The sequence below is a fragment of the Ambystoma mexicanum genome, chromosome 9 (assembly GCF_040938575.1).
Source record: "Ambystoma mexicanum isolate Mex_15411 chromosome 9, UKY_AmexF1_1, whole genome shotgun sequence".
In the NCBI taxonomy this organism is placed as follows: Eukaryota; Metazoa; Chordata; class Amphibia; order Caudata; family Ambystomatidae; genus Ambystoma; species Ambystoma mexicanum.
In genome coordinates, this window is record NC_090931.1 from 1,539,293,284 (window position 1) to 1,539,320,595 (window position 27,312).

At 47.8% G+C, this 27,312-nt stretch overlaps 1 protein-coding gene across 1 annotated transcript in view; it reads left to right on the forward strand.

The window, feature by feature from the left end:
• LOC138489474 (zinc finger protein 420-like) overlaps nt 1–27,312 on the forward strand; it is a 465,209-nt gene that overhangs the window by 393,427 nt on the left and 44,470 nt on the right. Inside the window, exon 6 of the mRNA XM_069617209.1 lies at nt 21,398–21,526. Coding sequence (XP_069473310.1) covers nt 21,398–21,526 — 129 coding nt within the window. The remainder of the gene's footprint in view (nt 1–21,397; nt 21,527–27,312) is intronic.

Here is a 27,312-nt window from a genome sequence, read left to right on the forward strand (position 1 = left end):
ATTTCTTGGAAATGGAATTATGGCGAAAACATTTCGCCCCAAAAAATATTTCGAATGTATTCTTTTTTTATTTAATATGTTTTAATGTTTTTTGGGGTTTTGAAAGATTTAAAAAAATGTAAAAAAAATAACAGGGGGTTTGGGGGGAACCCCCGTTTTAAAAAAAAAAGACATTGAAAATATTTTTTTCCGGCGGAATTTTTTCGACATAATGGCATTCGAAAAAATGTCATTCGAAAAAGTCACTATAAACCATTGTCTCTATACCGTATTCTCACTAAACCAATAACTATTTGCACTTGCAATTAGAGTTTTTTATACTGATAAATAGAAACATTTTAAGAATGGTCTCACTCTCTTGTTTGAAATGTGTTTATACATATTCTCTTGTAGAGATAATGGGCCTCATTACGAGTTCGGCCGGTAGCCGTGCCTGCATTACAGGCACGGCTACCGCCGAACTCGCATCCGGCACCGTCACCCGCGAATGGGCACTTACCGGCCCATTACGAGTTGAATTTGCCGGTAAGTGCCCATTCGCGGGTGACGGTCATGCCGTGCTCCTCATCCCCATTCTGCCCCACAGGGCAGAATGGGGATGAGAGAGGGAGCAAACAATGGGCCATTACGAGATGGCCCGTTGTTTGCTCCCTCTTCCCCTCGCGGGACCCGTGAGCATGCCTGGTTTTCCCAGGCGTGCTTACCGGGTCCCGCGAGGGGACCTCGTAATGTGGCGGAACGGGTTGAACGGCGCCGTCACCTTTTACGGCGCCGTTTAACACGTTCCTGCCAGCGTCGTAATGAGGCCCAATGTGTATTAAAAATGGTATAGTCAAACAATATACTGTTCCAAATATTAGCAATAAAGTAGTTCAGTAGGTGCCCAGCATCCTTCTCTTCTTAACAGTTGTAAAACGTTAAACTACCTACAACCAATCAGCAATATGGATATAGCCATTGTGACCCATTAAAATTTAAAATCATACTCAAAAGCATAGTGCTTTGTGGATTGGCCAACCAGGGGACGGTGAGGGTCTACAGAGGAACCCTGCAATAACTAAATAACCAATTAGATGAGAATGGTTAAAAACTCTGTCAAAGGTCCATGGCTTCTATGGGCAGTTAACTCAGAACAACCTAGAAGCAATCTAGAGCCATGGATACAAAATTACAGGTACAGGATTCCTCTCGTCCTTCCTCTGCTTTGATAGATCCACTTATGCTGGCCAAAGAAAGTCGAGGGACAGCACAGGCTATCTTCATGTGCTGTGCCAAACCTCATACCTCTATAAACTCAGTGTGTGGCCGGCACAGGGAAAGTTGAAAGTCTTACCTAACAAAAACCATCATGGTACTCCCTAATGGTGTAACCATGGAAGAGAATGAAAATATTGTTGCAAAATGGGTAGAAAATTGCTTATTTCAGCCCCCACCATATTAAAATGGAAAAATATTTGACCTTGTTTTAAGCCAATGAAGCGTTTACTGGGTGAAGGCCCCTGAAAGTGGTTTGCTTCTTGTTACCAAGGCAGTTCAGCTCTGTAATTTCATTTTGCCTCCAATTTATTGAAGCAAACATTACAAATCAGAATCTTTGAAAAATTGTCAAAGGGCCAATTCTTGGCTGATAGACCAGAACTATAGTCATGGCCCAGCAATTAAATATGCAGCTTGCTCTATTTTACCAAGGCAGTGAAGTCTTGTGCTATGAGATCAGCTGGCTCGTCCATTTATTTTCATTTTTATTTGTGCTTATATAGCACTTAACGCCAAAGCGCAAACACATAATTAGTAACAATGGTACAAATAAGGTCAAATTAGTGTACAATGATCCATTTAGAAGGAAGAAAGAAAGTGAGTTTTCAACTGTATTCGAAAGAAAGAACATGAGGTAATAGATTGAATAGTCAGAGGGAGTGAATTCCAGAATTTAGGACCCAGAAGGAACAAAAACGAGTTTGAGCACAAGGGTGATGGGGCACAGACAGAAGTAAGAGAGATTGGGATGGCTGGTACCAGGATATAAGAGATGATATAAGAGGGTTTCATGCCATAGAGACGTTTAAAAGCAATACAAAGGAAACATTGAAGGTGGAACTTAAAAGAGAGCCAATGGAGAGAAGCAAGAGCCCGAAGGATGGAATCACGAGAAGAGAGGGAGCAGATAAGATGGACAGAAGAGTGGAAAATAGAACTAAGTGGAGTAAGTTGAGATGCAGGTAAGGCAAGACCTGAAGAGGACCAATAATCGATGCATGAGAGAATAATGCTAGAAACAAGAAACTTAGTTGAACCAGAATTTAGGAATCGTTGGGCCTTACACATGTTAAATAAATGGAATTGGTAAATGCGAGCAGGAGCTAGAATGTGCAAGGAAAAAGACAATGAAGGGTCAAAAGTGATGTCAATCTTATGAAAATAGATTGAAAGAGTTGTGTAAGAAGGAGGAGGGAGTAGGAATAGGGGCGGTGGGGTTTGGCCTGAATAAAAAAAATCGATTTCAGACTTCGATGAAATTAGAGGAGATTCAAGACTGGATGAAAGTTTGGAATGCAGAGACTCTGAAAAAATGAAAAAGAGAAGAAAGTGTGAGTGTCATCTGCATAACGATGATGGGAGAAATTATGGGAAGAAATAATAGCAGAGAATGGAATTTTAAACCAAGAAAAAAGATTAGGACCGAGAAAAAAGCCTTGGGAAACCCTGAACTTTAGAGGAAAGGGGAGATGATGAGTGACAAGCCCACAACACTGAATAGGTGTGATAAACTAAATAAGAACAGAACCACTTGTGAACAGAGCCAGAGGTGCCAAGAGTTAGAAGTCTAGCTGAAAGGATATTGTGATCAATGGAATCAAAAGCAGCGAATAGATCAAGCAGTAAACAGTTACAGAAAGTAAAGCAGTGTCAATAAAATGGAGGGACGGAAACCAGATTGCAGAAAAAGAATTAAAGAATGGTAATTTAAATAGCAAGAGACCTGAGAGTAGAGAACCCCCCCTCTGGCATCTGGAATACCGTGACTTGGGCTGCTCCTTTTCCTTTTTTTTTATTATAGTGTTGTAGCCATATATAAAAAAACACAAATAAAACTGTTAATGACTTTTAACACTTATTGCATACAGATATAATGCAATCAATTCAATCTCATAAAAAAATAATAAGAGCATGAAGAGAGAGACCCCAATACATACTTACATAAACTAAAAAGAGAAAGAAATGAAGAACACTTAAAACAAGATACATCTAAACTGGAAAGCATGCCTTCAGAGCATAATTAATCTATTTAGAGGCACCGTATTGTTATCTGATTTCAGGTCTCTCCCCCCTAAATCTAACTCTTTTAAAACAGCAACTGCTTCAAATGTCAAAAATGGTTCATTACCAGATGATAATCGATCCCAGAATATGTCCGAGTTCAGCCACCTCACATCATGGGCAAATCTCTGAAGTCTAAAGACTCTTAAGGCCCACGTACCAGGACACTTTGAGAGTAAATGATACAGAGACTGGTTTTCCTTGTCATCGCATTTATCACAGATAGCAGTAAGATACTCATCTCTGTTTCTTATGGACAACATTTCCGCGTGGGAGGTAGATTTAATCTAAAAGAAATGGATCTGATGGCTGAGTCAGAAGACCTATTTAGGTATTGCAGCAGAAAGAATCTCAGTTTATTGGTTTGGTTATGTGAAGCTGATAACTTTGCAAGCCTCATTTTGTAAATTGTCCTAATCCAGTCAGCTGGCTGCATGTGGATTTTGACTTTCATAGGGTTATGGACAAGTAATTCCAACGAGCAATCAGAGTCTGCCAATATTTCTTGGCAGCTTGAGTCGAGATTTTTGAGAAAGATGTTCCCTCCTCTTTGTCCTAACAGTGCCACATCTTCATATAATGAGCCTTTGGGAGGATCCAAGCTTCTAGGTGGTATGGTTTGGTGGGCATTCGGGTGTGTGAGTCTGTATAGCTTGTTTTGCGTGTATGTGGTGTGGTGTTAGAGTTGAACGTGTTGTGATTGAGTGCATTTTTGGAGGTGTGCATTGTACTATATGATCTTAGAGGTTGCGGCCCTGGTAGTCATGTGTGCCTGTTGTTTTTGGTAGGTGTGTGGTGTGTTTGCAGCATTATGGAGACTCTGCGCAGCCGCAGTGCAACGTGCTGCACGAGGAGGTGTCGGCTTTTGCGCAGTACAGCGTGCTTCGCTGACATGTCTTGGCTTCTGCGCAGTCGCAGTGTGGCATACGTAGGTAATATCTCAATTTCGGCGCAGCCGCAGTGCTGCGTGCTTCGGCGAGACGTGCCTTGGCTTCTGCGCAATCGCAGTGTGGCATACCTAGGTAATGTCTCGATCTCGGCGCAGCCGCAGTGCAGCGCGGGATCCCCGTGGGCTGCTCACCGGGTGGCCACCCACTGGACAGAGGCCTTCAGTGCAGCGTGGACTGGGCGTATGTTGGCGAGGATCCTGCAGGAGATCCCCAGCGACCGATCCCTACAGGATCACTGGGCAGGAATCCACAGGCTGTCACCCAGGAGCACCGAGACCGGGCAGACATGTGGGGCCGGAGCGCGGAGGAGGTGAGACCCCTCCCCGGTGGCGGTGCAGGCGGGGGAGGAGGAGGAGGCGGCGGGGGCGCGCAGGAGGTGAGACCCCCGGTGCAGGCGGGGGAGGAGGCGGGGGCGCGCAGTGTGCGGGACTGCGGCCGCTGGGAGGGAGTAGGGACAGGTCCCCAGAGTAGATCAGGCTGGACTGGGGCTGCCCCGAGGCCTCGCGCCATGAAGCTTTGCTTGTTCTCTAATGTGACCTGATAAGTGAGCATGCATAGACTGAATCCCCAACATATGTGACTCATTCTGCATGGGACTGCATTCCATTCATGGCGCATGTGCTCTGCATGAGAATTATAGCAGTGCCCTCCGCTGTAGACAGTTGCCTGTTGGGTTTCCACACTGATGTGTACTTGCACCCTTTCCTAAAGCTGGGCCACATAAAATAGTGAGTCCCGCAAAAAGTTCAGTCCAGCCCACACATAGGGCCTCATTACACAGTAGGCGGTAAACCATGGCACTATTAGCGCCATGGTTCATGCCGGTAATTTACCCGTACCGCCTTGGAGGAAAGGGGAATTACCGCCCTATTCCAAGGTTGGGAAGGCGGTAATTCCTCCTTCCTCCATTGCCCTTCCCCATTCCCATTTTTGCCCCATAGGGCGTAATGGGAATGCGGAAGGCGCTAATTACGGTACTGCAAATTGCGGTACCGTAATTAGCTCCCTGGTCCCTTTGCGGGTTGGATTTTTAACGCCTGCAAAAAGCAGGCGTTAAATTCCCCAACCCGCAAAGGGACCTCGTAGTAAGGCGGTAAGGATTTACCGGTACCGGTAAACCCTTACCGCCTACCGTGTAATGAGGCCCATAGTCTCGGACATAGCAATCCGCACCGCACCTCAACACTATTCACGCTTCGGCTTCTACAGCGTCACTTCACTGGCCGTCTCTGCTAGTTAATGAACAGTTGCTTTAATTGCAAGGTACTATTTGCATGCAAAGCAATCTTCCTTTGCTCGTGTCTGTTTAGACTTTGGTCTGCCGAAGGGCCATTCAACCCACAGCACTTCAAAGACCCAACCAATGGCAAGAGGTTCCATCCACCTCCCCGCACCCCAAGTGAGTGGGTCCTGTGCCTTCAATAGGGCTTGGTTTCTTCCTCCTTAATGTGAGCTCTCCTGCAGTGTTCGCAACTATAATTGGCGCTATTGGGTGGGATGACAAACCTGCGGATATTGGAAGGCGCTGGGGGGATTCAATAGTCCCAGAATGTGGCTGTTACGCTTAGGTATTGATTCATGGTCAGATCTGAGTCGTATGGTGCTATAACTTTTTTGCTTTATTATTTCTTATGCAATTCCACAAGTCAATTTAAGAATCATCATAGCGGCGTATAACGCCAGTTGTTGAACATTGGTGAGTGCAAGCAGCCGACGCGCGTTTCGACCTAAGTCTTTTTCAGGGCCAATAAAGTGCTATGGTGTGCTCTGATTAGGTGCTGATTGCTGGTCCTCCCGTGTCCGGGTGCCAGTGGGGCTGATTAGCCTGATCTGAAGCCGCGATCGGCGAAGGGGAGTGAGAGCCTAGTTTCACCGTGACTTAGGTCGAAACGTGCGTCGGCTGCTTGCACTCACCAATGTTCAACAACTGGCGTTATACGCCGCTATGATGATTCTTAAATTGACTTGTAGAATTGCATAAGAAATAATAAAGCAAAAAAGCTATAAGCACCAATATGACTCGGATCTGACCATGAATCAATATCTAAGCGTAACTGCCACATTCTGGGACTATTGAATCCCCCCAGCGCCTTCCAATATCCGCAGGTTTGTCATCCCACCTAATCTGTCATCCATTTGGGAACCATGGAGTTGGTCCCCAGACGAACCAGGAGCAAGGCTGCAGGCTGACCAACCAATTATCCCTTAAGAAGGGTGCGTGGAAGGTAGAGTCCCGACCCAAACAACTCCAACCAACTTTAAACTATAATTGGCGCTAGATTGGAGTTGTCTGTTCCCAGTGTTGGGAAGGGGGTAACCCCATCCCGCCCCCCTAATTGTTTTAGAGTAAGGAGAGCTGCATTCGAAGCACTATGGTGGGCCCGGGGGCAGGGGCATTGGTGGCTGCAACACTCTACTCGCAGGAGCGCCAAATGCAACATTAGACACTCTGAAAGTAGCATGCTGCAGCACGCCTCATCACAGGACTAATACAAGTCTACCACATCACTCCCATTCTCAAGGCGCCACACTAGCTACTCCTTCAAGCACACATCATGTTCAAGACTGCCAGCATCGGGTACAAAACAGTCACAGCTAAAACTTCACTCTACCTGACCCAGAACGTCCCCATCTCCAGAGGCCAGCGAACCACCAGAAGCCACAGCATCGCCAGCTTGGAAACAAAGAACTGGAAGGGGGAGAAATCCAGGAAACAGCTTTTCCTTGCTAAGCACTGTCTCTAAAACAGGTTACCAAAGCAGAGAAGACTGCCCCCTTCATCTTACACTTCAGGAAGGACCTAAAGACCCTACTCTTCAGAGAACATCCCGCCAATTACTGACTGCTACAGTCAACCCCACCTCCTAGCTATAAGGATTTGGTGAGGGAAGACAGTTAAGGGGGAGGGCACATTTATTTGAAACGTATCTTGTGTTTTTAACAAGGTTCCTTTCCTCGTTTGCACATTACTCGTGCAGGTCATTTACCTGTGGTAGTTATCGTAGGTTTTTTATATATATATATATATATATATATATATTTTGTGGGCTAGTGGATTGCAGGGGTGGGGGTGGTGGATGGCAGGATGAAGTGAAAGGGGTGGGTTATATGGGGAGATGAGGGGGCGGGTGGGTAAGCCCCAATTAAAAAAAATCGACTAAACCTACCACGAGGAAAAGTGCACAAGGAATGTACAAACAAGTAGTGACCTTGTTAAAAACATCTACAACTATTTGAAATTAACAGACACTTATTGAATACTGTGCTACACTGAATGAAAAAAGTAAATCATTGATGTTGCATGTTATTTTCCAGGTGAAGGTCGCCTTCAATGCTGCCCCTGCCTGTGGAAGGGTTTAAAGGCATGGCAGATGGAACTTCAATAATTGGTGTAACATTTTCTGTTTCAGGTGAAGGGCACCTTCCATGATGCCTCGTCCTATTTCTCTGAAGAGGAGTGGAACATTTTGAAGGAGTGGCAGCAGGAGCTCTACAGGAATGTGATGAAGGAAATTCACCAAGCCCTGCTCTCTCTGGGTAAAGTTACACTCCTGATCTTTAACAGGTGGCTTTAGAGTCTATGAAAGGGCTGCCTTCTTATTTCAGACTTTCCTAAGGATGCTCTCCGGCTCTGTGCTTGAACATCAGTATAGGATTGTCTAGTCCTCCTGAATGATTTCCTTGTTGCTGTACAAAGTCTGATTGATATCTTGCCCATAACTCGACAGTTGCTTACTGTTAATTAGATGCTAATTGGGTGAAATGCCATGCTTCGGTTGATGTTTAATAAAAGTTGATAATATTGTTGAAAAACAGAAGATATATCGCCAGTAGGCGGGTAGTGAATTCAGAAGCATTTGTGCGTTTCACACCGGTAGCATGGAAGCAATGTTGCAACAATTCTTCACAACTGTGAGAGTTTGTTAATATGAGTCCGAGTTCTATTGCACAGCACCCTGCTTCCCAAATGGACCTGAGCTCCATTTTCCAGTACCATGCTTACCACAGAAGTTTTGACTTCTACATTCCCAGTACCATGCTCGCCACATGGATTTATTTATTTATTTATTTGGATTTGTAAAGCGCGCAACAGCCTGGGGGCATCGTGGTGCTTGTACAGACATATTTCTCAGATACAGAAGATTAGACAGTAGCAGATTACAGTACAGGCATGTGACGGAGAATGGAAAACAATGGATTAGGTGAAGAGAGAGGTTTTAATTTTTTTCGCAAGGCAAGGAGCTCTGATATCTGTGGGTAGTGCATTCCATAATTTGGCGGCAATGTGGGGGAAGCCTAGCCCACCAGCTTTAGCCCTGTAGATGCGTGGGGTGTGAAGTTGGTTCGTGTAGTGTGTCCTAGTAGGTCGTCTTGAGATGGATTTAGCTATAGTCTCTGATAGGTATGACAGCGCTGCGAGAGTGAGGTATTTGTGGGTGAGGGTGAGGATTTTTAAAGTGATGTGCTCTTTAACCGGGAGCCAGTGGGCTGCCGTTCTGGCTTGGGAGTTATGCTCCCTTTTGGTGATGCTTAATGCTGCTCATAGCGCGTTGTTCTGTGTGATTTGGAGACGGTTTACGTTTTTTGCAGATGTTTCTGCTAGAAGGGCATTGCAATAGTCTAATTTGCCCCCAATAGTTGCTCTGGCTATTGATAGGCAGTTAGGCTTGGATAGGTATGGTTTTATGGCATTTATGAGCTTTGTGGTGTGCGGAGATGCGGAGGTGATGGCGCTGACCTGCCTGGTCATGGATAAGTTAGAGTCAATGTATACCCCTAAGGTCTTCACAGATGTAGAGATGGTGATGATTGTGTTATCAATGATGAAGTTAGAATACAGCTTGTCGAGTTTCGCTAGTGTGGTTTTTTAACCTAATATGATGATTTCGGTATTCTCCCCATTGAGGCAGAGGCTGCTGGCCGCCATCCAGGCCTGGATGGTGGTGTAAATTAGGTGTAGTGCTTCAGCGTCTTTGTTGTAAGAGCCGGAGAATGGTAGGAGTACTCGAGTATCGTCAGCGTAGTTAGTATATGCGATACCAAGTGCGTCAAGCTTGTCGAAGAGGGGCTTTGTGAACAAGTTTTAAAGTATGGGTGCTGTGCAGGAGCCCTGTGATACTCTGCAATGGATGGTGGTGGGGGCTGCGTTGGCTATGTTAGAAAATACCTTCATCGCCCAAGAAGGAGGTGACCTAAAGGGCTTTTTATTTGGAGAAGTTAGCTGAGTGGGTGAGGTGTGAAGTGAGGGTTTTGTGGTCCACCAGATCGAAAGCGGCCAAAAGGTCTAGGAGTAACAATAGGGCTGGCTTGCCTTTGTCCATGATTTGGGTGATCTGTTTTTTTAGGTCCACCAAGGCTGTTTCGGTGCCGTGTCCTTTGCGGAAGCCGGATTGCCTGGTTCCGAGGATAGAGTGAGCTTCAAGGAAGTGTTGGATATGGCTATGGGCTGCTTTAGCCAAAATCTTAAGGAGGAAAGGCACAGTGGTTATGGGTTGGTAGTTATTGGGCTGTAAAGGGTCTAGAGTGGGCTTTTTTTAGAAGGGGGCGAACCCAGTCCTCTTTTAGGCTTGCAGGGATAATACCTGTTCTGAAGGAGGCATTAATGAAGGCTGTCAGGAGCAGAGCGAGAAGGTCGGCACAGACCTTGATGAGTTTAGGTGCACACATGTCCCCTTTGCACATAGAAGGTTTTAGGTTTTTGAGCAGATTGATGACTTCTATTTCACTGATACCACTGAAGGAGAAGAAAGGTTTGGTGGTATTAGTTGAGGAAGGAGTGGAGTCTGTTTGCTTGAGCTCTGGGTGATGAGGTAGGGCTTTGCAGTGATCATGATTTTTTTTTTAAGGAGTTCAATTTTATTTAGCATGGCAGATTGAATACTGGCACACCAGGCTTCGTCTTTGACGATCTCGTCTGTGGTGTTAGGAGGAGAGATGAGCTCATTGAAGATGGTGAAGATTTCCTTCGATTGTGAGTTGGCATTAGAGATGCGAACATTGAATGAGTCAGCTTTAGCTTTAGTGATGGCTGCTTTGTATTGGCTGGAGATCACATTAAAACAGTTTTTGGCATTGTCGCTGGGGTCATTTAGCCAATTTTTTAGTGCATCCCTTTTGCTGGCGCGAAGGGACTGCAGTTCCTCAGTGAACCAGGAGTTGGTGTGCAGGGACTTTTTTTCTTTTTTTACATTCAAGTGGCGCTATAGAGTTGATGGCTTTTGTGAGAATTTCTTTGTAAGTGTCTGCTAGTGTGTTAGGATCGTTGGAGAAGGGAGGGGCTAGTGGGGGGGATGTTCAAGTATGGGCAAAGGTTATCCTTGGTGAGTTTCTTAGAGCTTCTTACCTGTGCTGAGGGGGCAGGGGTGAGGGTTTTAGAGCTTGTGGTGATTTGTATGGAGAATTCAATACAGCTATGATCAGTCAATGGCATGGCAGTATTGAAGGTGATATTGGCGAGGCAGTTATTTTCCATCTGATCTGACTTCTGTTTTCCAGCACCATGCTTCCCGCATGGATCTGACTTCTGTTTTCCAGCACCATGCTTCCCGCATGGATCTGACTTCTATTTTCCAGCACCATGCTTCCTGCATGGATCTGAGTTCTGTTTTCCAGTACCATTCTTACCACATGTATCTGACTTCTATTTTCCAGTACCAGGCTTACCACATGGATCTGACTTCTACTTTCCAGTACCAGGCTTACCACATGGATCTGACTTCTATTTTGCAGTACCAGGCTTACCACATGGATCTGAGTTCTAATTTCCAGTACCATGTTCACCACATGGATCTGACTTATATTTTCCAGTACCATGTTCACCACATGGATCTAGGTTCTATTGCCCGTGGCCTTGCCCATGCTTTGCAGTCTTGAATGCCAGATGAATCCGACGCCCATGGCCTTGCTCATGCTTTGCTGCCTTGAATGCCAAGGAATCCGATTACCGTGGCAGTATACATACTTTTCAGTCTTGAATGCCAGATGAATCCTGACGCCCGTGGCCTTGCACATGCTTTGCAGTCTTGAATCCCAGATGAATCTGACACTCGCGGACCTTGCACATGCTTTGCAGTCTTGAATGCCAGGTGAAGCTGATGCCCGTGGCCTTGCACATGCTTTGCTGCCTTGAATGCCAGATGAATCTGATGCCCGTGTCCTTGCACATGCTTTGCTGCCTTGAATGCCAAGGAATCCGATTACCGTGGCAGTATACATACTTTTCAGTCTTGAATGCCAGATGAATCCTGACGCCCGTGGCCTTGCACATGCTTTGCAGTCTTGAATCCCAGATGAATCTGACACTCGCGGACCTTGCACATGCTTTGCAGTCTTGAATGCCAGGTAAAGCTGATGCCCGTGGCCTTGCACATGCTTTGCTGCCTTGAATGCCAGATGAATCTGACGCCCATGGCCTTGCACATGCTTTGCAGTCTTGAATGCCAGATGAATCCGACGCCCGTGGCCTTGCACATGCTTTGCAGTCTTGAATCCCAGATGAATCTGACACTCGCGGACCTTGCACATGCTTTGCAGTCTTGAATGCCAGGTGAAGCTGATGCCCGTGGCCTTGCACATGCTTTGCTGCCTTGAATGCCAGATGAATCTGATGCCCGTGTCCTTGCACATGCTTTGCTGCCTTGAATGCCAGGGAATCTGATGCCCGTGGCCTGGCACATACTTTGCAGTCTTGAATGCCAGATGAATATGCCCTCCGTGGCCCTTATGCATGCTTTTCGGTCTTGAATGCCAGATGCATTTGATGCCCTTGGCTTTGCACATGCTTTGCATTCCTGAATTCCAGATGAATCTGATGCCTTGGCCTTGCACATGCTTTTCAGTCTTGAATCCCAGATGAATCTGACAGTTGCAGCCCTTGCACATGCTTTGCAGTCTTGAATGTCATGTGAAGCTGATCCCCGTGGCCTTGCACATGCTTTACAGTCTTGAATCCCAGATGAATCTGACGCCCGTGGCCTTGCACATGCTTTGCTGCCTTGAATGCCAAGGAATCCGATTACTGTGGCAGTATACATACTTTTCAGTCTTGAATGCCAGATGACTGACACCCGTGGCCTTGCACACGCATTGCAGTCTTGAATCCCAGATGAATCTGACACTTGCAGCCCTTGCACATGCTTTGCAGTCTTGAATGTCATGTGAAGCTGATCCCCGTGGCCTGGCACATACTTTGCAGTCTTGAATGCCAGATGAATATGCCCCCCGTGGCCCTTATGCATGCTTTTCGGTCTTGAATGCCAGATGCATTTGATGCCCTTGGCTTTGCACATGCTTTGCATTCCTGAATTCCAGATGAATCTGATGCCGTGGCCTTGCACATGCTTTTCAGTCTTGAATCCCAGATGAATCTGACAGTTGCAGCCCTTGCACATGCTTTGCAGTCTTGAATGTCATGTGAAGCTGATCCCCGTGGCCTTGCACATGCTTTACAGTCTTGAATCCCAGATGAATCTGACGCCCGTGGCCTTGCACATGCTTTGCTGCCTTGAATGCCAAGGAATCCGATTACTGTGGCAGTATACATACTTTTCAGTCTTGAATGCCAGATGACTGACACCCGTGGCCTTGCACACGCATTGCAGTCTTGAATCCCAGATGAATCTGACACTTGCAGCCCTTGCACATGCTTTGCAGTCTTGAATGTCATGTGAAGCTGATCCCCGTGGCCTTGCACATGCTTTACAGTCTTGAATCCCAGATGAATCTGACGCCCGTGGCCTTGCACATGCTTTACAGTCTTGAATCCCAGATGAATCTGACACTTGCAGCCCTTGCACATGCTTTGCAGTCTTGAATGTCATGTGAAGCTGATCCCCGTGGCCTTGCACATGCTTTACAGTCTTGAATGCCAGATTAATCCTGACGCCCGTGGCCTTGCACATGCTTTGCAGTCTTGAATGCCAGGTGAAGCTGACGCCCGTGGCCTTGCACATGCTTTGCAGTCTTAAATGCCAGATGAATCTGACACTCGCGGCCCTTGCACATGCTTTGCAGTCTTGAATGCCAGGTGAAGCTGATGCCCGTGGCCTTGCACATGCTTTCCAGTCTTGAATGCCAGGTGAAGCTGATGCCCGTGGCCTTGCACATGCTTTACAGTCTTGAATCCCAGATGAATCTGACGCCCGTGGCCTTGCACATGCTTTGCTGCCTTGAATGCCAGGGAATCTGATGCCCGTGGCCTGGCACATACTTTGCAGTCTTGAAAGCCAGATGAATATGCTCCCCGTGGCCCTTACACATGCTTTTTGGTCTTGAATGCCAGATGCATTTGATGCCCTTGGCTTTGCACATGCTTTGCATTCCTGAATTCCAGATGAATCTGATGCCGTGGCCTTGCACATGCTTTTCAGTCTTGAATGCCAGATGCATCTGACAACCGTGCCCTGCCACATACTTTGCAGTCTTGAATGCCAGATGAATCTGATGCCCGTGGCCTTGCACATACTTTGCAATTGTGTGCTGGAAGTTAAACCATTAAAGGACCATTCCCAGGCTCTTCCTACAGCCACGTGGAGGTTCAGAGAGTATGTGGAAGGGAGGCTTGAAATCAATCATTACCACTGGTACTGCTCTGGTCAAACTTCCACTCCATCATTTTCAGCCCATCTCTGCCCAAGGAGGATAAAACATGGCTGAGGTACTTCGTGTTCCCATGCAGAAGGGCTGTGCCTACTATGGCCTGGGACCAAGGTTGGTCTGCATAGGGTTTTTCCTGTTCTGTAATGGCTTGACAGGCTGCAAAATAGTAGTCTGTAAAGTTGCCCAGAACACCGCAGAAGGTTATGATACAGGGTCCGAGCTTGCTGTGCTAAGAGGCTTGAGCTAAACTGCTCCGATGTCAGCCATTGAGGCCAAAAGATGTCAGTCATCACTCTTGGGGTTGGCAAGATTGACCTTGCTTACCAGCAGGGTACACCTGCTGGTTTTCACTCAGTGCTGCTAGGATGGAAGTGTTTCTGGGAAGATTCTTTGCCAACATCTACAGGATTTCAGTGCAGAAGACTCAAGTCCATCAAAGAAGTTCAAAGTCTGGTTTATTTAGCCCATGAGATGTAAGGTTATGGCAGTGCAGCAATCCACACAGTCTCTAGAATGTATAGTATCCCACACTTATTGCTTGTCTCATCCCTGTGTTTTGTTTTGGTTGTGGCCGATGTCCACAACATCTCCTGTTGGTCCTCCTGGATGCTCTTATCAGGTGCCCTTACTTGATAACACGGGGTTCCGTCAGGGGTTTCGGGTGCTGGGCACTGTGCTGCTGGTTGGACCTAAAGGCACTACCAACATTCCCCTCCTTGTTGCTAAGAGTGTCTCTTTCCCAACCTGGCCTCTGCTAGATTCTTCAGACCCTTCTCCAAACATTCAGGAACCTCTATTCCATATTTCACCTCCTCTCTTAGCCTTTACCCCTCCTTCTCCTCTCCTTTCCTCTTTCTCCCCTCTGTTCCCCTTTCTCCCTTCCTGCTTCTTGCATCCTTTCCTTTCTCTTGCTTTCTCCTTTACGCCTGCTCCTCTCAGCCACCTCTTCTATGATCTCTCCACTTCCTCCTTTGCGCCTCTCTACCGCCTCCACTCCCTGTCACCTCCTTGGAGCCACTCTGTATTCTGGCCAAGCTGTATCCTGTATTCTTGCCGCCACCCTGTATTCTGTCCAAGCTGTATCCTGTATTCTTGCCTCCACCCTGTATTCTAGCCAAGCTGTATCCTGTATTCTTGCCGCCACCCTGTATTCTAGCCAAGCTGTATCCTGTATTCTTGCCGCCACCCTGTATTCTAGCCAAGCTGTATCCTGTATTCTTGCCGCCACCCTGTATTCTAGCCAAGCTGTATCCCGTATTCTTGCCGCCACCCTGTATTCTGACCAAGCTGTATCCCGTATTCTTGCCGCCACCATGTATTCTAGCCAAGCTGTATCCCGTATTCTTGCCGCCACCCTGTATTCTGAACAAGCTGTATCCTGCATTCTTGCTGCCTGTTAGGCAGAATCCTGTGCAGTTCCCTTAGGGAGCACTGCAAGAAGATTAAGACTACAGGTGTTGGCAGTAAACCCACTTGGTAGCAGTCTGTACCACACAGATTTACCTGGTAGCTGTGGCTGAGCAGTCAGACTTCTCTCAAGAAGAGTTAGGCAGTATATAGAGTATACACATTAGGTACAAAAATACAGTAGCACAAGCAAACACTGACCAGAGCTTTGGTATAAAAGTATATAATTATTTATTTAAAAACACACTTGTAAAATACACTGGCACTAATATGTCAAGCAAGTTCAAACACAGTCAGTAGAAGTATATACACCCTCCCTGATAAAATTATTCAACAAGTCTAAGTTAAGACACCACTTATTTTCAAGACAGAGGTGAGCGCGTAACATTAGATGGCACTCCAATAATTCAGTTTAAAAAGGGAGAGAAAAGGCAGAATAGGGAAACAACACACTATCAACACTTTTAAGAACCACAGCAAGTCAAGAAAGGCAGGGTCTACTGTTAGAGCAAAAGTTCATAGGCCAGGCCCAATCTTGGAGAGCGCAAGGCGGAATGTGCCCAAGATCACACAGTGGAAATGCACTAAAAGTCTTTGCAGCAAAGTCAAAAGGAGTAGGAATAGTTCAGAAAGGCAAAGTTTAGCAGGTCTGGGGCCAACCCAGGATAGAGGTCAAGGATTTAGGGGACACCTTGAGCACTCTGTAGCAAGGGAGGCCAGGCAGGACACAGTACCTTAAATGGGAAGGAAGCTCCAGCGGAGGCGGTTGTTCCTGGCAATGGTTGCAGCTTGGTGTTCCAGTCAGAGGAAGAGAGGATCTCGTCGTAGAGGAAGTTTGGAGTCGTTGCACTGCCCAGGGATGAACCTGCCGCAGAGTTCCCGATTAAAAGGTGCAGTCCTTTTATTCGCGGTGGAAAGTGGTGCGCTTGGCTATCCGGCTGCCGGGGTGCTTGGCACAGGCGATTCGACCAGGGACCACTTCTGGAAGCGAAAGAAGGTGAACTGGTTGTTCCTACCAGCTCAAAGGGGGACAGACTCTTCAGATGAAGATCTTCCCTGTCGTTGGAAAGTGGTGAGTTTGTTGCAGCAGGGCTTCACCGATGGTGTTGTCGGGTTGCAGATGGTTCAGCTTCTTCCTCGTCGGATTCTTAGGTCCTGTGGCGACTTCTGAAGTTCCAGTCCCAAAGGCCCTGCTTTTATGCAGAAAACCCCCATTCATTCAGCCTAGCTGTCAATCATACATGCCACCACTGGGCCAATCAGGGAAGAGTGCGACTTGGGTTGCTGAGGCAACGCAGTCCAGGGTGCCTAAACCCCCCTCCAACCCTCCTATGGAACACAGACAGAGTGGCACCGCTTTGGAGGGTTCTGTGCAGAAGCCCGCCAAAATAGTGGAACAAAGGGCTCGACCTTTGTTGGAGCTACCGAGGTGAACACAAATGCCATTTTAAAACCGAGTTCTGGCAAAAAGACCCAACCGGGGAATCAATATTAAATAAATAACCCGGCAAATCTTTAACATTGCACCAAAAAGTGGTGCGTTTAAAATCAATGGGAAAACCCCATAGAGAATATTCCGAAGGAATATTTCGCGTGGTAACCACTGCCACCAGCCAGAAACTCGACTGGACAGTGCCCCCTTGAAAACAGACCCAGGGGCAATCGAAGTGCCCCTACCCAGTACTTCCACAATATGATGGTTTGTACTGGTTCTGCTCACAGATTTGGACTAGTAAAGCCAATGGTGACTTTACATGCCCTGGGAGACAGTAGTCCGTCCCAGGGTATGGAGTCTATGTTTGGGGGTTACTATGACACCCCTGTGTTACTGCACTTAGGGTGCTGTGTAACACACATAGGAAAACAGTTGATGCCCTATGGAGTAAAAAGAGGTTACCCCATTGCCCATGAAGACATACAAAATCAAAGGTACATCTCCAATCATGCCTAAGAGTGGGAGGAAAAGAGTCTCACTCTTAGCAGGAGAAAAAAACAAACCCCAAAACTCCAGCAAAGCTGCTGGGGCACTCACTAGGTTTGGGAAATTAGCCATAACAGAGAATTCTCCCTAACACTGCCACCCTGTATTCTGGCCAAGCTGCATCCTGCATTCTTGCCGCCACTCTGTATTCTAGCCAAGCTGCATCCTGCATTCTTGCCGCCACTCTGTATTCTAGCCAAGCTGTAGCCTGTATTCTTGCCGCCACCCTGTATTCATATCAAGCTGTATCCTGTATTCTTGCCACCACTCTGTATTCTGGCCAAGCTGTATCCTGTATTCTTGCCACCACCCTGTATTCTGGCCAAGCTGTATCCTGTATTCTTGCCGCCCCCCCTGTATTCTGGCCAAGCTGTCACCTGTATTCTTGCCGCCACCCTGTATTCTGACCAAGCTGTATCCTGTATTCTTGCCGCCACCCTGTATTCTAGCCAAGCTGTATCCTGTATTCTTGCCGCCACCCTGTATTCTGGCCAAGCTGTATCCTGTATTCTTGCTGCCACTCTGTATTCTGGCCAAGCTGTATCCTGTATTCTTGCCGCCACCCTGTATTCTGGCCAAGCTGTATCCTGTATTCTTGCCGCCACCCTGTATTCTGGCCAAGCTGTATCCTGTATTCTTGCCGCCACCCTGTATTCTGGCCAAGCTGTATCCTGTATTCTTGCCGCCCCCACTGTATTCTGGCCAAACTGTATCCTGTATTCTTGCCGCCACCCTGTATTCTGGCCAAGCGCTATCCTGTATTCTTGCCACCACTCTGTATTCTGGCCAAGCTGTATCCTGTATTCTTGCTGCCACTCTGTATTCTGGCCAAGCTGTCACCTGTAATCTTGCCGCCACCCTGTATTCTGACCAAGCTGTATCCTGTATTCTTGCCGCCACCCTGTATTCTAGCCAAGCTGTATCCTGTATTCTTGCCGCCACCCTGTATTCTGGCCAAGCAGTATCCTGTATTCTTGCCGCCACCCTGTATTCTGACCAAGCTGTATCCTGTATTCTTGCCGCCACCCTGTATTCTAGCCAAGCTGTATCCTGTATTCTTGCCGCCACCCTGTATTCTGGCCAAGCTGTATCCTGTATTCTTGCCGCCACCCTGTATTCTGGCTAAGCTGTATCCTGTATTCTTGCCGCCACTCTGTATTCTGACCAAGCTGTATCCTGTATTCTTGCCGCCACCCTGTATTCTGGCCAAGCTGTATCCTGTATTCTTGCCGCCACCCTGTATTCTGGCCAAGCTGTATCCTGTATTCTTGCCACCACCCTGTATTCTGACCAAGCTGTATCCTGTATTCTTGCCGCCACCCTGTATTCTGGCCAAGCTGTATCCTGTATTCTTGCCACCACCCTGTATTCTGACCAAGCTGTATCCTGTATACTTGCCGCCACTCTGTATTCTGACCAAGCTGTATCCTGTATTCTTCCAGCCGCCTTGTATTATGCTCCTGCACCTCTGCACTTTGTCTCCTAACTCCTACCCTGCTCTTCTGGCGGCTTCTGCCTAAATAGCTCTGTAGGGCAGAGGCAAGGCCATGTAGTGGTATGCTCTGGCTCAGGTTTGTGGGAGGTGTGAAAGTGTCTGCAGTTTGGTTCACACCAGCTCATACTACCAATTCCCCAATGCAATTTGTGTTGGGCAGAGGACTTCCCAATGGCGTGCATCCCGAGGTTACAAGGTGTATGCCTGTCTTCTTTGAAACAGTCTTGCCAGCTGACCTTGCTCAGACAACCCTCCCAAAAGCCCACAGACTTTCCCTTAGGAATCTCTGCGTGGTATAATTCGATTCCACCTGATAATAGGGGTACCCTGTGAATGGGTATGGGCGGCTGGGCCCATGGCATGCCCTTGAAGCGGCACTCGCTACTCCTCTCTTTCGGCATTCCCTTTATGGTTTCCAGACATTTCTGTGGCTCTCATGGCAGGGGACTTCCTGTTCACACAAGGTTATGGATGGGATGGTGGTTGTGAGGGATGACCGTATACCACCTGTGGGCCTGCATCATAGAGTGGACCAGTGTTTGTAATAATCTTGCTGTGGTGGAGATACGTTTATTGAGTGTATTAAATAACTCACATATACCTCTGGGGGGGGGGGAATGGTAATCCACTATGTGTGAAAGGCAGAGAGGGATGAAAGGGAAGATCATTCCCGTTTTTAGCCACTTGCCCCCAGCTGCTGCCCGATTAAAGGAAGGGGATGCAGGGAAGGAGGTGGCTAGCACTGCTAAGCAATCTCTGGGGATGCAGGGAAGGAGCTGACTAGCACTGCTAAGGATTCTCTGGGGATGCAGGGAAGGAGCTGGCTAGCACGCTAAGCAATCTCTGGGGATGCAGGGAAGGAGCTGACTAGCACCGCTAAGCAATTTCTGGGGATGCAGGGAAGGAGCTGGCTAGCACGCTAAGCAATCTCTGGGGATGCAGGGAAGGAGCTGGCTAGCACTGCTAAGCAATCTCTGGGGATGCAGGGAAGGAAGTGGCTAGCACTGCTGAGCAATCTCTGGGGATGCAGGGGAAGAGATGGCTAGCACTGCTAAGCAATCTCTGAGAATGCTGGGGAGGAGCTGGCTAGCACTACTAAGCAATCTGAGGTTGCTTTAATTAACATCTGGCCGTGGGTTATTTGGGAGCCAAATTATTCTGGCACTTAAATGCCAGACTCGCTACTTTGAAAATAATGTGTGTTATTCAGCCATTGTCAGATTCTGGCATCCAGCATATACCAGCTGGCAAAAAACAGATTGTTCTCTTTCTTATACAAGCGTCATGAGATTAATAATTGTGTGTTCTCTTTTATAAACCAGGTCCACTTATTGTCACGACCGTCTTTTCATTAAGAAACCAAGACGAGGAAGACCCAAGTCACACGGAGAGCCAGGAGGCGGCGGACAGAGTTCATGGTATTACTTTCTTGAAATTCTCTGCATTTGGCAAGAGAAGCGGTGAGGGAGGAAAGGGTGAGGGTGATGTGATCACTTTTCCTGCGGGCAAGTAAAAGGCGGGCAGTTGCATTTTGGACGTGTTGTATTCGAGGGGTCGGTTTGGGCAAGAGGCTGAGGGAAGCAGTCTTTCCATTATTGAGTCGCCAGGATACCAGCAAATGTGTATCCTGTTTCCGGCACCCGGTCCGGCGGCTTTGCTGCCGGATTACAGGTGCCGGTGGAGCGTTGTTGATCCCCCTTCATGGAGTCCCATAGGACTGCATGGAGGGATTTGCCATTGTTGGTCGGTAGGGCACCTGGCTTACGTCCAGCATTTAGCTGGAGGTAAGCCAGGTGCCCCACCGGCACTCCCGTAGTCCGGCGGTCTGGTAAAGTGCTGGTATTCTCGGATACTGGCACTTTTGTACCGGACCGCCCGACTTGGAATGAGCCCCAATGTCTTTTTTGTTTTGTTTTCATAGTGGTAGGGCGGATGTTTGGATAGCATAGGTTTTGATGGAGGGCTGAGTTTTCTTCAAACGACGTCTTGACAAACACACCTTTGCTGTTTTTTTAAAGTAGGAAATCCATCTTGGAAGTAGGGATTTGAGGAGGCATTATTTATTGTAAAATATCCTGTTCAAACACGCCCCTTTGTCCATTTCCTATGACTGATTTACCACAAGAGGCAGAGAAAGGAAAAGGGATAAAGAAAAGAGGGAAGGATGGAGAGAGACAGGAGGAGTCAGTGAGGGAGTCAAGGTGGTGAGAGCAAGAGAAACAAAGTGACCGATAACAGCCAGCAGCGGGAGAAAAAACTCCAGAGAACCGGGGAGAGAGCGGGATCAGTGGAGGAGATGTTTAGAGATACAGTGATGGATGACGTGTGATTAGGTTGAGCTTTACAGGTTGAAATATCAGTTTATAAAGATTGCAGGAGAGGGGAATGGGTGAATATATTTCTCTGCAGTGTTCAGCTCAGCCCTCTCTTTACTTGTGTTAACATTGCAAGTATTCAGCCAGAACAGCAAGTATTCAGCCAGAACAGCAAGTATTCAGCCAGAACAGCAAGTATTCAGCCAGAACAGCAAGTATTCAGCCAGAACAGCAGAGGAAGTGGGACTAATGATGAACTGCGGCATGAGTCTAAATTCAGAAGTGTATTCCCATCAATAGGGTGGAACTCATGGAGGTTTACTTTCTACAACAGGTGACATGATTATCGATCCCGAAGAGTCATTCAGTGTAAAAACAGAGGAAAACGTACACCTGGCCCACCCTCCAGACACAGAAGCCTGCGGAAGAAAGCGAGACTTCCCCAGCCCAGCTGAAGTAGGAGGTATGTGTCTGTGCTGTCCAAATTCAAAATAGATCCCATGTGTCACCCCTCCACCCCCACCTGGGGGGGGGGGGACATTCATGAGCCTGTGCAAGATGGCAGCGCGTAGATGAACTACACTTAGTCGCAGGTAGAACCCTTCTTGATCTTGTGGCAAAACATGTTTATGGCCTCAGACCTTGGGCCCTGAGGTTTGGAGGAGCCCGAGGTGATTTGCTTAAAGACTGGCTGCCCCAGTGAACTGTGGCACAGGAGTGAATGCCTGGTGCATTTATGTCTGAGTGATGCTGGTGTGGCTTTCTGCACAGACTGGTGGACTGTGGAGCTACTGTGGATAAGCACAAGGGGTGTGAGTGGACCCAGCCTGCCAGGGTCGTTACCTGCGATCATCCTTCTTAATGTGCCACTGCCTGAGGCATGGTGTAGCGTGCCCACATCACAGAGGAAGCCACACACCTCTCGTGGGGCGTGTTCTTGATTGGGGGGGGGGGGCACTCATGTGCCTGCAGCATTTTGCTATCAGCTGTAAGGTGACGTATGGCTCCCATTCTGATCTCCAACCAGTGTGGTGGCTACATTGCTTGGTGGGGTGCAGTGCCCTAGAGCCCCTGCACTTATTTAGATGTTTTTGGTAACCTGATGAGCCCAGCTCTGGTAGTGTGCCACTGTATCCTTTCTTTGGTTGAAAGGCACTCTTTGGTATAGGTTAGTGGTAGAGCTTCCCCCGTGACCACCTCTCACAGTGCTGTGCCTGCTCTATTTGTGAGCTTCCTGTCATGGTCCCACTTCCTCTGGTGTACGTGGGGAAGCCAGGAACATATCAGGCAAGTTGAGGTTTCAGTGGGAAAGAAGAGGAAACAATTCCGACCTCATCAACATCGGCCATGGCTGCACAGGGTCTGGAGGCAGATGTGCGATCTGTGTTGCTGGACCTGAAGGAAGGCGTTAATACACTGTGTATCCTGATTTCTTTCCCCTCAGCTGCAGAGTAGAAGACCTGCAGCGTAGGCTGGATTGCCATGATAATACCCTGGATGACGCTGAACAGAGCATCTCTGCGTCTGAGGCCTCATCCTTGCAGCAGGTGAAAGACCTCAAGAAGATGCAGGCCATCCTTCAAGTCATTGTGGCCAAAAGTGAGGACTGGGAGAGCCGCTCAAGCAGGAGCAATGTCCACATTGCCGGCCTAGAAGTACTTTTTAGAGATGTGCTTGATTCCTCACAGCTGTCTGGGGCATAGATCATTGACCACCAGGCTGCCTCCAAGGGCACCCCCACGTCCCATCAGTGCACGGCTCTGAATGCTGGTGCAGCTAAACCCTGCATCCTTTCCAGATTGGTAAAATGAGTATCATTGGGTGGGCAAAGAGTAACTGAGCCAGGGCGAGGTGCAGAGAAGAGGGATCGTGCAAGGAAAAGGTCATCACACATAATTCCACTACCCCTCCGAAACATAGCGTACCTTTGTAAAGGGCGCATCACTGAGCGAGCTGGGTGGCTGGAGGCACCCGCTTCTCTTGCTGCGGCCTGGCAGTGCTTCGTCCTTGCTGTGGAGACTGTGATGGGGCTTTCTGCTGATGTGACCCCCTGGCCTCCAGTGGCAGCTGTCTTGTGGCCTGTGCTTTGCACGCCCAGCATCGTGGCTGTGGATCTGGCTGGGCCTCTGCTGCTTCTGGCTGGCTGTGCATTGGGGTCCCAGGGTGCTGTAGGTGCCGAGGACCAAGTGGTGGTAGTGCATCTTCCTTTTTTGAGAAGCTGTGTTTCTACAGAATGATCCTCATGCCCAGGACATCCACTGTTGCTCACTGTGCGTTTGAACGTGAGGTTTATGTTCTCTGCATACACTAATCATCTGAGCCATACTATCATCTGGAGCAGTTTCCTGGGCTTGTGATGGCCATGTTAGATTTATTTTTTTGTGTATATCTTTTTATTATTTATAATAACAAGTGAGTAATAAACAATAACAGCTGTTTGGAAAATCGAACCATCAGAGCAAAACGTTCTGGTGTGCATACTATTACAGACAGAATCGTCAAATAAAGTACTCCTTTGTCGCCTCACAATAGAATGTGATAACAAAACCATGTTGGTAGATTACCAAGATTGCTGGGGTCACTTGGCGCACCCCCCATTTATCCCAGGTCTTATCAAATGCGTTTGGGCAGCCCCATGATATATATATCTGTTCTTCCACCATGCAGTTATCCATGTCCAGCACCCACTTAGACAACCTGGCACCTCCCGCGCCCCCGATGCATGGCAATATTCCTCTTGGCCACTATCGAATCGTTGGATATAAAAAATGTTGCCGTCTCGCCCCCTATTCCCACTAGTATCAACTTCGGATATTTTGGGATCGGCTGAGACACCACTGCGGACCCCTGCATAGGCTCTTAAGCCAGAATTTCTGGATTTTCGGGCATATCCATATTGTGTGATAAAATGTCCCCAATGCAGTGTGACACCGTAAACAGTTTGAAACTGCCACCAGCCACATCTGAACAGTAGATCCCAGGTGTAATATGTTATATACTAGATTTTCAATTTGATAAGTCTAAAACGGTCCGGAATAGCTATCATTTAGGTACCATTAAGGCCTCTTGACATGCTTTAGCCTCAAATGGTCCCATGTCCATTTCCTATTTTTGTTGTAGATTCGTCACAGAGTGCATTGTAAAACTACCTAGGATCTGGTACAAAGTCAAAATTGTCTTCTTAACAAGGAGTTCTGTATGCGTATTAGCTTCCACTGGTATCTGTTCCGCGTAGTCCTATTTCCCTCGAAACTGCAAGCACATTACGTGCCGGAATTGGCTACATTGATAATTGTCCAACACTGACAATTGTGATAATTGTCCAACACTGACAATTGTGAACTCTGCTGCAGATCCTGGAATGACCGTAAATGACCCTCTGACAGCACATCACCCGCAACATTTACGTTTTTGGTGTGCCATTAAGTCCAAAGATCATCTTCCGCAGCGCAGCCATGTCGCGAGTGTTACATAACGGGGCCTTCCGGGTCACTGTTGCTTCCGATCCAGTCTCCTTCATGACTTTCTTACAGACACTCACTACCTGTTGTGAAATGTAAGGCAGTCCAACCACATTCGCCCTCCCATGTAATGTTTGAAGCGGATCCCTACGGCCCAACCTGGCCAGCTCAAGTCAAATATGTGGACGGGACGGGTCCCCCAGCAACTACTCATTTGCCACTGCAACATATTTGTGACTATCTGGAAGAGCAATCCCGCCGTCCCACACCGAACCGTACAGGGACTGCTGGGCTGAGAATCTCGCCAAAGCAATCTCCTCAGAGCCCTTTCAGGAGTCTGGAATTTCTGAACCAGGATCCTGACTGGAGTATTATGTAGGATATACAAAAACTTGGGTAGTGTCCTCATTTTAAATAATGCTGCACTCCCCATCAGGGACAAGGGCAAAGCCAACCAGAATTTAGTGCCTGCAATAAACCAATCGGGCATGGGCGTCAAATTGCACCCAATGATGGTTTACAGACTCCCAACAGACCTGAATGGCCAGGTATTTAAATGAGACGACTGCTACTCTGGAGGTACTGTCATCTGGGATTGCCTGGGACCCCCCTTGCACCGGAAATAGGAACGACTTGCCCCAGTTGAATCAGACACCACTATGTCATCCATACCTTTTTAATATCCTCATTATCCTGGGGATCGACCTTTGAGGAGAGAGAGGGCAGCCCTGACGCATACCTCTCTCCAGCGGGAACTGCTGAGATGTCATCCAGTTGTCTCAGACCTGTGTCATGGAGTGCTCGTACAATAGTCTAATCCATTGCAGGATATTCTGGCAGAAACCCATACCCGACAACACCACCCAAACAAGTTCCCAATATAAGGAGTCAAACGCCTTTTTGAAATTGAAGGGCACTATTGCCAGTGACTCCGAAACGCTGCTAACCTTATCCAGGGCCACATGAAGTCTCTGCATTGTGAAGAATCAGAGTTTCTGTGGAGTCTCTGGGGATGCAGGTGCGCCTGCATCTCATTAGCTTTGTTTGTTTTAACTTAAGTGTGGCTTCTGAGACCATCCTGGATTAGGGTCTTGGTTGGTTCTGGGAGTACGGCAACGCAACCAAACATCTTTGTGGCTGTGGCCACCTGGTTTAGAGTAGTTATGAGGGCTCGGGTGTCTGGCCAACACGTTGAGGCTGAGTTTGGCGGTTTGGTTGACTGGTGTGCCAGCTGGTTGCCTTTAGTGTGAGTGTTGGGAATGAGTGTTCGGAATGGGTCGGGTAAGTGTGTTAGATTTATTTTGTATGCAGCTGATTCATTAGTTGCCTTGATGGTATGGTCTTGTATAGTAAGTTAAACATGTTTCTTGTAGGTGGTGTAGTGGGCCTTGTGCCAGCCCGTATAGGTGGCCGTTTTTTGCTCAGGAGTGGCAGTCCTGTGGTTCGCCAGTGGCAGTGGTGGTTGGGGAGGTGTTTAGTTTTCCTCAGATCGTAATTTGATTGACTGTGCGCCCGAACCTCCTAAGACAAACACAGACTTCCTGCTCACGTAGGAACCACGTTACCAGTGCTTTCCTCAAAACCCATTGTTGCTCAAACTGAGGCATCACTGGACAGCCGTGGATCATCAAAACATTGCGGCGGCAACATTCTTAATGGTCGCCAACTCCCACAGCACACTCTGTGACGTCACCATTCGGGAGCCAGCCACCAACCAGCTTTAAACCAGATGGCCACAGCCACAAAGATGTTGGGTTGCTGTCCCAAAAATACCTTACAGAGACTGGCAGTTCTAGCCAGAATCCAGTCCGCTCCACAAAGTCTCACTTTGGACCTCCAAACGGCTGCTCCTTGATCGCCACACTAGCCGGCCCGTTCCTCGTTGGATGGCGTCCGGTCACAACACCCAGCCAACCTCCAGTCTGGAACGCCAGACCGCTACCACAGGCCACCCCACTGACAGCGGCCACCTCAGCCTACTGTCAGCCCGCCTGGAACCACGAACTTCCGCTGCACAGACAGCTGTTCTTCCTGCCCAACCCCACCCCGCATGACAGACGTATGGATCACTCAACCTTGTGATCCTTCCCCCTTCATCAGGGCCCCCTTCCTGGACCCTGATAGCGCACCTCTGCTGCTCCTGCAACCGCCCGGCTTGCAGGATCCGCCGAGCCATCTCCTTCAGGCCGTCCGGATCTGGTAAAGGTGAAATGGATGTCACCTCTGGAAGGCGGTACTCCCAGCAGCAGTATCTCCTCACTCCTTTCCCTGAAGAACAACACAAGTACCTGCCCATTCCAGGATCCATCCAGGTCCTCCTCAAGACCAGACCTCATCGCCAAAATCTTATGACACGTTGTTTAGGTTTATATTTCAAAAAGGATACCCTGTCAATTTGATAGTAGTAGTCTTCAGTTGCTTTATTCAGGTACCTAGGTTCACCAGTTGTAATTGGGCTCATCAGGAGATTAGGAAGTACAAGACAGGAACCCACTGGCTCCCACCACCCAGGCTCACTTATCTCAACTGCCTGGGGTGGGACCCATTCATACCCAAACATTCCATTCTTACAGCAAACATTCCACAAGGGACATCACTCCATACATACCTCATCGAGGCAGGAAGAATACACAGGAAGAAAGACCAGTCACAACAGTCCCCTATTCGCTATTCACGTAGACGGCAAAAGCACCATCAATAAAGTGTATGAACGTGTGCAAACGTCGGAAATCGTTTAGCGCTTAGTAAAGAAAAAACTGAATTGATGGTGGTAGGCACAGATAATAAA